Source organism: Carica papaya, chromosome 4 (assembly GCF_054855325.1).
Source record: "Carica papaya isolate Zhongbai chromosome 4, ASM5485532v1, whole genome shotgun sequence".
Lineage (NCBI taxonomy): Eukaryota > Viridiplantae > Streptophyta > Magnoliopsida > Brassicales > Caricaceae > Carica > Carica papaya.
In genome coordinates, this window is record NC_142312.1 from 25,850,103 (window position 1) to 25,861,712 (window position 11,610).

The window sequence follows — 11,610 nt, forward strand, 5'->3', positions numbered from 1 at the left end:
GGGGTTATTTTGTTTATAAATTATGTTTTATATTATAATTTAAATTATACATTATAAAAATATTATATAAAATTTCACTGGTATATAAAATAAAGTTACTAGAATTTCAATTATCATAATTTTTACAGTATATTTAATTGAAAAATCATTAATGTGCAGTATGATAATTTATTGAATTTATCGTGTTTTGATAACTTCAAAATATATGATATAGTTAGTTTAATGATTTATAATAATACTTTATTTTTTTATATATATTTTTTTAAATTATTAATTTAGTAATTTTTAACAGTTAAATTTTTTTTTCCTATTTTATTCTCACAATTATTTATTAATTTTTATTTTACCTTTACTCAAATTTTGTTTTTCTTATACTTAAACTTGTCATTTTTTTCTTTAACGTAGCTTGCTTCTCATCTTCTCATCTCCTTATGCTTTTATAAATATTAAAAAATTACAGTATTAAATTAATTTGTTATATTAAATATTAAAAAATTAAATTTTTATTTTTCATAATAAATTTAATTTAATTTTTTAAAAAAATTCGTAAAAAATTATAATTTAAATAATTTTACAAGTTAAATGACTTAATTACTAGTTATGTGAATTTTTTTTATACATTTTCATTTAATATTATATACAATAAGAAAGAATCAAATTAGTAATTTTATTGAATGTACAACCATATTATTATATCAATCTAAACAAAACAGCTGTCATTACCATATAATAATATACAATATTTCCAAACACAATATAATTTGATAATTATCATCCAATGTAATTATCAAACCATATATTAATTATCCATCAAGAAAATCAACTAAATTTAACATTAGCGTTCAAATATTTCAAACTACTAAACCCGACATAATTTTATGTAAATTGTTTTATAATTAACTATTAACAATTTAAATAATTGTAAAGACATATAATTAAAAATGAAATTTAACACTATTTTAAAGAATGAATAGGTCATTAACTTACAAAATAGGGAATTAATTAATAAGGTAGGTAGAAATATTTATTATATGACTTTTTAGTTGCATATATTTATGGTTGTATAACGACAGAATGACATTTAAAGAGAGACATGTATTTACTAATTGAAAAATGCATGTTTGTTTATACCCCTTTTTTGTTTCATGATTCCAATTAATAAATGATTTTGTCTTATTCTTGAGACATGTTGTAACACCCAAAAATTTATTTATTTATTTATTATTATTATTATTAATTTATTTTATTTTGAGTTATTATATATAAATATAAATAAATATTAATAGAATTTATTTTAATTTATTTTATTTTAATGAAAATAATAATAATAATAATAAAAAGGGGTAAAAAATTATTTAGGGATTTAATTGAAAACAATTTTGGGAAAAATGGGTGAAAATTTGGGTTATGAGAGTATTTTTAAAAGAAAAATTGGAAACTGGAGATCAAAACGTAATTTAGAAAAATTGTGCCACGTCAGCTGCCCGGTCAGCAGCCTCGGCCAACCAGGACGCGGCAGGTGGCAGAGACGCTGATGCAGGAGGCCTCGCGGGAGGGAGCCACGTGGGCGATCCGCGTGCGCGTGATTGAACGGTTGAGATCCGTTCCCGCGTGCACGGACAACCTAGATCAAAAACGCGCACGGACGACCTAGATTACATCGCGCACGGACGGTCCAGATTGTATCGCATACGGACGGCTAAGATTGAATCGCGTACGAACGACTTCGATTGAATCGCTATGAACGGTCCAGATTCATTCCCTATTTAATCACGATCAGACGGTTCAGATTAAAAGCGATGGACGGCTCAGATCAAAAGCGAATGGGTATAAATAACCTTATCCGCACCCAAACTCTAACTCTAGCCACCAGAGCCCCTCGCTGGAAAAGACAGCCAAGTCGTTGGAGAGCCGACCGCCGCCACCCGCCGCCGTACCGGAGCAATTTTCAGCCGCCAAACGAGGTAAAAATTATACCCTTTGCATAGAATTTGATTATAAACCCACCTATGGCCAAATCGGAGCGAAAGCACCGACCAATTGGCTGAAAAACGCCGTCGAAGCTTAGCGGTGCTGCCGTGGGGTGTCTCAATTTTTGCCTCCGATGAGGCCCTTCCCGATTCCTGTTCGATGTGATTTTTTCACCGTTGTGATAACCGTTTCCTCCTCTACAGGTTGACCGGAGCAAAACACCCAACTGCAATGTGAGCCGGAGGAGTCGCCGCACCGGATAGCCCCATCGCCAATAAGTTTCGATTTTCTATGTTTTTTCGACCCACCAAGGACCCTAAGTGTGTTTTCTCACAGGAACTGATGTAAGTTTGGCAGGAAACGGCCGAAAACAGCCAACTCGAGGCGGATCACCGCCGCGAGGCCGGAGCACGGCGGAGCTGCTGTGCCGGAATTCCGAAATTGGCCGAGTATTTGGGACATGTGTAGGTAACGTAAGCGCGTTTCAGTTCCTGAAAAAAATTCAGGGAACCCATGGACCGCCCATAGACGTAGTGTGTAACGACCCCGAAAATTTAAAATGAAATGTATATTAAAAATATCAAATGCGGAAGCGAAGTCAAAAATTCGATTAACATCCCTTACACTAAAACCAAAAACGTGCTCACAATATAAAAGATCAAACTACCTAAAGGAGAAACTTGAAAGTAAAAGCTACGAATATGACTATGGAGTCTTTAGGCGTCCCCTTCGTCGTCCTCCTGGGAAACCGGCTCTGGAACAATGTCTTCCTGATCTGAAATGATTAAATAAGGAATGAGCTACACTAGCCCAGTAAAGACATCACGATATCTCACCGTTACGGAGGTAAAGGTGGGTAGAAAACACAAAAAGACCAATGGAGCATAATTTACAACAAATCCTTTTATCAATAATAAAACCTTTACCATTCACTTACCTCGGTGAAATTCATAAAAACAATATACGAAAGCAATAACATCATCATCATCATGAAATCATATATAAACTGTATAACATAATACTTATCAAGCCTTTCGTAATTCAATCGTTACACAACATATTTTCCTTATTTACCAGCCCACTAGTATCCATGGGGATCCATAGGGGTCCCGCTACCCGTTAACCCTTAACACTTGAAAACATATTCCAGGGTCGTCCCCATACCCCGTCCGGTATGAGGGTGAAACGGGCCATCCCCATACCCCGTCCAGTATGGGTGCCAAAACACATAAGATCTCCATACCCCGTCCGGTATGGGAGACCACAATCCTGGTAGGGTTTCCTACGGACCTGGTCCGTCCACCATCTCCCAGGATATCTAGTCAGGCTGACCACATTATACAATCATCCATTTACATAATCTATCATTCTCTTTTCCCTCAGTCAACATCATCAATCCACATACAAACAAGCAAAATAGTAATTTATGCCAAACAGACAAATATACAGCATCAATATCCCAGTCACTCAATTCATAATCAATAAAACAGTAAAATATGGACACGAAACTATAAAATGAAAACATCAAACCTCATACTGCATTTAAAACTGTAAAACAGGCCAAATAACAGTTAACCGACAAACACACTAGACTCGGGCTCCATTAGCGACCTTAAGCAATTTCACACATTCGTTGATTCATGGAATACCGTTTTATCATTTATTGAACTTTAATACCGTGATAGGAGATAGGGTGAGGGGTCCTTACACGTTTCGGGGTCCGAACACGGCTTCACAGTGCGCCTACAGGCTGTTCCTAATTTTCTCTGAATTTTTTCAGGGGAACTGAAACGCACTACTGGTACCTGCACGTGTTCCGAAAAATCCCAAATTAGGCCCAGGGCCCCTTTAGGCCAATATCGCATTTCCGACACGGCGGCGGTTCGCCTCGGGTTGGCTGTTTTCGGCCGTTTCTGGCCGAATTCGGCCACACTCACATTGGTTCCTGCGATAAAACAACCCTACGGCCCTCGGGGGGCCGAAAATTTACGGAAAATCGAAGCTTACCGGCGGCGGTGCTCTCGGGTGCGGCGGCTCTCCGGTGAAGTTCGTATTTTGGTGATTTGGCTCCGATCAACCTGTAGAGAAAAGAATGGTGATCACGGTGATATAAAAATTGCATTAAACGGAGGCCGGGAAGGGCCTCATCGGAGGCAAAAATCGAGGAGGGGCCCGGCGGCGCCGCTGGCTTTCGGCTGTGTTTTTCGGCCGTTTGGCCGGGATTTTGGCTCTGATTTGGCCACTGGGGAAATCAGCGTGGAAAAACGAGTCGGGGGTATGAAATTTACCTCGATCGGCGATCGGAAATCTCCCCAGTGCGGCGGCGGGTGGCGGCGGCCGGCTCTGGTTCGTCTTCTCCGGCGAGGGCAAGCGGCTAGGGTTTTGTGGTCTGGTGTGGGGATTCTATTTATACCCTTTTGCCTTTTGATCTTAGCCGTCCATTTTGATTTAATCTGGGCCGTCCGTTTTTGATTAAATCTTGGTCGTCCGTGCACGCGATTGATCTGGGCCGTCCGATCGCGCACACGCGGATCGCCAATGTGGCCCATCTCCGGTCGACGTGATTTTGCCATGTGGCAGGTCCTGGTTGGCCAGGACTGCTGACTGGGTCTGCTGACGTGGCTGCTGACGTGGCGCACGCCTTTTTTTTTTCTCTTCTCTCTTCTTCTTCAATTTTCCGGGCGCTACATAGTGAAAATCTAGTTTTCGGCGTCAAATCAGGTAAGGACCCATCACCCTATTTTCTATCATGGAATTGAAGTTTGAATAAATGATAATACTTTATTTTGTACAAATTAAATATATATGCATAATTAATTAAGGTTGTTAATGGAGCCCGAATCGGACATTATTCCCTATTGATTCCTGCTTGATTTATTTTACAGTTTAAATACATTATGGTATCTGGTTTATCTATTATATGATTTTAAATGCATGAATCACTGCTTACTTCACTACTGTTTGATTTTGGGAATCTAAAATATGTTTGCTTTGTTGGATGCACGTTACTTGTTTATGTATTTATGTTTGAGTTGGTAACGGAGACTAAGGACAAATAGGAATGAGATGTGATTTAATAAATGGATAAGATGAGAGTCTCACTAGATATATTAGGAGATGGTGGACGGATCGGGTTCATAGGGAACCCTATCGTGAACGTTGTCTCATACCGGATGGGGTATGGAGACTTGGTCATTTGGCGCTCATACTGGACGAGGTATGAGGGACGGCCAGCTTTACCCTCATACCGGACGGGGTATGGAGACGACCCTGGGATTAAGATTGTTTAAAGGGAATAGTTCACATATAGCGGGAACCCCTATGGATTCTCATGAATACTAGTAGGCTGGTGAAAAATGAGAAACAGTAATAGTCAGCTATTGTTAATAAATACGAGTTTATGATGTGTTTTATGTTACTGATTATGCATGAAATTTTGATTTGTATGATGTTATTGTCTTTATAGGTTGTCTTTATAGGTTCTCCAAGGGTAAGAAAAAAGGTAAGTGGTTTTATTTTAAATAACTGTATTGGTTTAAAATTTGTGCTCAATTGGTTGTTTTCGATTTTCTACCAATATTTACTTCTATGACGGTAATATAATGTGATGTCCTTATTAGGTTAATGTAGCTCATTCTTTATTTAACTATTTCAAATCAGGAGGACCTGGTTCCCGAGCTTGATCCGCAAGAAGATTGCGAGTAGATATTAAATATTTTATAGTTTTCTTTATTTTTCTCATTCTTCGTATTTTTTTTAGAAAATTTATTCCGTGATATTGTTTAGTATTTTTAAGTTATTGTGTAAGAAATATTAAACTTAATCTTTTATTTCGCTTCCGCACTCAGATTATTATATGTATTTTTTTTAAAATTTATGGAATCGTTACATATGTATTAGTTGATGGAGATAAATTATAAGGTAGAGACTTTTGAGAGTATAATACGTACATACATATATATATATGTATATGTTAAAATATAGATTTGATTTTCGTATCAATTTAAAGTTTTATCTTAAATATATATATTTTTTTATTTAATCTCTTAATATGGAAGTTATATGTTAAAATAATTTATTTATAATAAAATTTGTTTGATTCAAACGTTAATTAAATATACATAACATTTAACATCATATAAAAAAAGATTATATATGAAATAATTCAAATCGAACCAAAATTTTTTAAAAAGGAAACAAATATAAATTCTATACAACCCCACCATTCGCTCTAGATGCCTCTTTTTTCATACTACCCCCCTCAGTCACTCATCTTCGAAGCAAACTAGCGAGCACGAGCTGGTCACTCCGGCGCAGCACCACCAAGGCCGTCGCGTTCAATGTATGCTTTGGCTTATTGGCCACAGTACATAGAGTGTTGGCTGACTTCATTTTACTTTTATATCTTATTTAAGAACTTTAATTTAATTGCTTAAAATAAAATTAACATGTATTACGATAGAAAAATTATGTAATTTCGTGCATAAACTTGTAGAATAAAAGTGTATATGAAAAACAAGTTTTAAACAATTAAAAATAAGCACCAAAAATCGGTGAAGACTAAAAAATAAGCACCACGAGTCATTTGCATAATATTGTCAAATAATTATATAATATTATATTACTGGAGCACCGTATGAGCTGCGATTTGCACTTTCCAAAGACCATCAAGCTAAAAAAGTGACAACTTACTACAACGAATTCAACACGGCGTCGTAGAAGAATTATTTACTTTTTGACCATATATACATATATATGTATATACACGGAAGCGCGTTTTTTAAAATATTGAAAAGATATTTATTAAATGGTGACAGTACAGACTACTTTTCAAATTATACTATCAATTGGGGTCACAAAATGGGACACTTAAATTATGTTTAAAATAAATTTAGAAATAATATGGTTTTTTTTTTATTTTTTTTAAAAAAATTAATACTCAAATTAATTATGAAAAATTTATAAGTTGTATTAAAATTCATAATTAAAAGAGCAATTTTTAAAAAATTATGAGGCGTAAAACATATAAATAACTATAAAAAATATATAAATAAGTATAAATTATAAGGTAGAAAAGCACTATTGATAACTTCAGATTTAGTCATACCAATTCACTGCACTGCACTGCACTACATTGCATACGTATATATAGTGTTAGAAATAATGTGTAAATATTCATAAGTAATTTATTTGTGATAAGTTAAAAAAAACATAAATCTATAAAAATAATAAGAATGTATATATATATATTGAGAGATGCCTTAAAGAAACAAACGTCACCTTTACATACATATCCAATAATGTTGTTTCAACTAAGTCTGGAGTGAGCTGTACAATTTATGGTCTGAGCAATAATTAGATTAATGCTTTCAAATAAACCTCAAAATTCATTAATACGTCATAAAAATTACCGTTAATTATTTTAATTTTATATTTGTTGGTAACATCATATATAAATAATAATAATTTTGAGGTTAAAAATATATTAATTTGTATAATAAAAAGTGAAATATCAGTTTCAAAGGGTTGTTGCGTTTATGCAATTTAATGGTAATCCGTGCAAACTTGTAACCAGAACCGCAAATACTTTGGAGAAAAAGAAATAGTGGCCAGGTTTCTTAATAGCTGTGGGACCCACCCACCTTTAATTTAGCCTTAATTGTGACTACAATCCCATCACGCAAATTTTTATATATATATATATATTATTATTATTATTATTTCAGTAATTTGCAACGATAAAAAATCTATAATTAATTAAATTATGATATTTACTAAATCTGATCTGAAAATCACAGCCGTTTATCCGGGGGAAAATAAAATCACAGGATATCGAATGAAAAAAATATATATAAAACAAAAAGTTTTCATTGGCTAGACACCTACTAGCCAATAAAATATCGCCACGTCATAATTTAAAATTAGTACTGTCTACACTTTTTAGATTTTTTTTTATTTAAAATTATTTGATTATTCAGATAATTAATTTTATAATTTATACCTAAACCGACCCCTGGATCTAACGGAGATGAAGACTTGAAGATGCTGCACAGGAAATGTGAATCCGTTATTTTCTAAAACAGATAAGGATATTTCTGTCATTTCGCGTAATCTTCTGATCCTGCTAACTGTCTAAATTCTACAGAGAGCCGTGTATATATATATATATATATATATGGGGAGACTCCATACTTCCCTCTCCAATTCGTGGTACAGTCCCTTTGCTTCTTTACATTTTCTCTCTTTAAGCTCTCTCTTTCTCTCGGATTAGTTTTTCTCAATCTGCGCTGGTTGATCTTGATCTGAATCGAACTTGTAAGTCAAGGTGCTATATTTTGTAGGAGTGTATTGATCTGCTATTCATTTCTCTGAGTGTTTCGTGATCTGGTTGTTTCTGTGTTTTATTGGATCTGTTGATAAATGTGAGAATTTTACTAATTGGATCGCTAGCTTAGATTCAATTCACTGCATTTTCTTGCTTACTTGGATCTGGATCCCTGTGCTATGATAACTGAAATGGCTGTTCCTTATTTGACACCGGATTTGACTGTTTTTATTGTCAAATACTTGTCGGTGGCGTTAATAATATTTTGGTTCTTATTGAAGATCTGTTTATTGTGTATTGGTTTCTTATAGTTCTTATGGGATCTGGTAATTTAGGTTGTTTCTTGATGCTATTTTGTTGAATTTTGAGGATAATTCTTCTATTGTATTCCATGTTGATCGGGACCCTTTTAGGACTTTGGGAAACCTTGTGGCAGCTATATGCAATTACTCAGCATCTTAAAATTGATGTTGTTGGTTATTTGTTTTGTTAATTTTCATTCGCTATGTCATAAGTTTTTTTGTTGAAATGAGGATTCGTTTTTCTTTCCTCCTCCCCAAGTTTCTGGAAACAATTTGAAGCTATGACGTACTAATTAATTTCATTACCTTGGAAGGACAATGCTCTCAGATCTGTAACTTAAGGTCATTGTTAGGGAATACCATGCCTTTAATGATGGGATGCTTTGTTAAATAGTTTTTTCTTTTCTACTAAGGTTGAATTTTCAATCAAGCTGGGAAATTTCTTTTCATTTCTTTAAAGATTTTTTTTTTCTTCGTGTGGTTGCCTTTGGATTTTTACTTTTCTATGTTTTGTCTAACTTGTAGATCTGACATGTTCTATATGTTTCTTATTGCCCTAAAGTTGGTTTGACATGGCGACCTATACACCCAAGAACATCCTTATTACGGGTGCTGCTGGGTTCATTGCATCCCATGTTGCAAACAGGCTCATCCGTAACTATCCTGAGTACAAAATTGTTGTTCTCGACAAGCTTGATTACTGCTCAAATCTGAAAAATCTTCTGCCCTCCAAATCTTCTCCTAACTTTAAGTTTGTTAAGGGGGATATTGGCAGTGCTGACCTTGTGAACTATCTCCTCATCACTGAGTGCATTGACACGATCATGCATTTTGCAGCCCAAACTCATGTTGACAACTCCTTTGGTAATAGTTTTGAGTTTACCAAAAACAATATCTATGGGACCCATGTCCTTCTTGAAGCCTGTAAAGTCACTGGCCAGATTCGGAGGTTCATTCATGTCAGCACAGATGAGGTCTATGGGGAGACAGATGAGGATGCGGTAGTAGGAAACCACGAGGCTTCCCAACTTCTGCCAACAAATCCTTACTCTGCAACGAAAGCTGGGGCGGAAATGCTTGTTATGGCTTATGGTAGATCGTATGGGTTGCCTGTAATAACGACCCGTGGAAATAATGTTTATGGGCCTAATCAATTTCCAGAAAAATTGATTCCAAAGTTCATCCTCTTGGCCATGAGGGGGAAGTCTCTTCCAATTCATGGAGATGGATCAAATGTGCGGAGTTATCTGTATTGTGAGGATGTTGCTGAGGCATTTGAAGTCATTCTTCACAAGGGTGAAGTTGGTCATGTATACAATATTGGGACAAAGAAGGAGAGGAGAGTGATTGATGTGGCTAAAGATATATGCAAACTTTTTGGTATGGACCCTGAGGATAGCATTAAGTTTGTAGAGAACAGACCATTTAATGATCAGAGGTACTTCCTAGATGATCAGAAGCTAAAGAATTTGGGTTGGTCAGAACGAACCACCTGGGATGAGGGATTGAAAAAGACTATGGAATGGTATACCCAAAATCCTGATTGGTGGGGTGATGTCTCTGGGGCTCTGCTTCCTCATCCAAGAATGTTAATGATGCCTGGTGGGAGGCATTTTGATGGTTCTGAAGATAACAAAGCAGAATCTTATGTCTCCAATAATCCTAATCAAACCCGGATGGTGGTTCCAACCTCTAAAACCAGTGGCTCCCCTCGAAAACCATCTTACAAGTTCCTGATATATGGAAGGACTGGGTGGATTGGGGGTCTACTCGGACAGTTGTGTGAGAAGCAGGGGATTCCCTTTGAATATGGAAAAGGACGTTTGGAGGATCGGTCATCAATCATGGCAGATATTCAGAACATTAAGCCCACCCAAGTTCTTAATGCTGCTGGTGTGACTGGAAGACCAAATGTTGACTGGTGTGAATCTCACAAAACCGAGACTGTTCGTACTAATGTTGCTGGGACATTGACTCTGGCAGATGTCTGCAGGGAGCATGGACTCCTAGTCTTGAATTTTGCTACCGGCTGTATATTTGAGTATGATGCTGCACATCCTGAGGGTTCAGGCATTGGTTTCAAAGAGGAAGACAAGCCAAACTTTACTGGTTCTTTCTATTCAAAAACCAAAGCTATGGTAAGCTTGGCCTTACTTCAGCTCTGTTTTCTTCTCCTTTTTTTTAAGAAAAAAAGTGTTGATGATTTTTTTTTTCCTGTAACCAGGTTGAGGAGCTCTTGAAAGAGTATGATAATGTGTGTACTCTCAGAGTACGGATGCCGATATCATCTGATCTGAAAAACCCACGAAACTTCATAACCAAGATATCTCGCTATAACAAAGTGGTCAATATTCCAAACAGCATGACCGTGTTGGATGAACTTCTACCTATTTCAATTGAGATGGCAAAGAGGAACTTGAGGGGTATTTGGAACTTCACTAATCCTGGAGTTGTAAGCCATAACGAGATCCTGGAGATGTACAAGAGTTACATTGATCCCGACTTCAAATGGGTGAATTTCACACTGGAAGAGCAGGCCAAGGTCATTGTTGCACCACGAAGCAACAATGAGTTGGATGCATCCAAATTGAAGAAAGAGTTTCCTGAGTTGCTATCCATCAAGGAGTCGCTGATCAAGTACGTGTTTGAACCCAACAAGAGAACGTAAGCACATTGAGAGCAGTTTTGTGCACTTCATTTTTATACATGGCGCCAATTATTACTGTCATAATGTTCTCATCAAGTTCACTGATAGCTTTTGACTTCATCGTGGCATTTGCATTTTATTAGGAAGTACTAGACGTGCTTCTTTTGTTATTTTATTTTTATTTTTGAGAGATTGTATTCTAGCTTAATTAGCGATCCACAAGAACTTCTAATTGGTTCATTGTATTTTTTTCACCTTGATTCAGAGGAACATGATGTCTTGCTGGAGAAACTTTAGCTCCTGATCAGATGATTATATTATTATCTCAATACTACCAAGATTTTTTTTTGTATATATGAGCCGGT

General features: G+C 35.9%; 1 protein-coding gene across 3 annotated transcripts; it reads left to right on the forward strand.

Moving 5' to 3' along the window:
* The first annotated feature begins 8,132 nt into the window (after positions 1-8,132).
* Positions 8,133-11,599, forward strand: RHM1 (rhamnose biosynthesis 1). Of its 3 annotated transcripts, none has more exons than XM_088218464.1 (3): positions 8,133-8,286; positions 9,161-10,736; positions 10,823-11,599. In XM_088218464.1, the coding sequence occupies exons 2-3, from the start codon at positions 9,171-9,173 to the stop codon at positions 11,264-11,266; spliced, it is 2,010 nt and encodes a 669-aa protein (XP_088074590.1). In that variant the 5' UTR covers positions 8,133-8,286; positions 9,161-9,170; the 3' UTR covers positions 11,267-11,599. The 3 variants fall into 3 exon arrangements, with proteins under 3 accessions (XP_088074590.1, XP_088074591.1, XP_088074592.1); XM_088218465.1 differs by having other exon boundaries at positions 8,147-8,296; XM_088218466.1 differs by having other exon boundaries at positions 8,156-8,286; positions 9,124-10,736.
* The last annotated feature ends 11 nt before the right edge of the window (positions 11,600-11,610 follow it).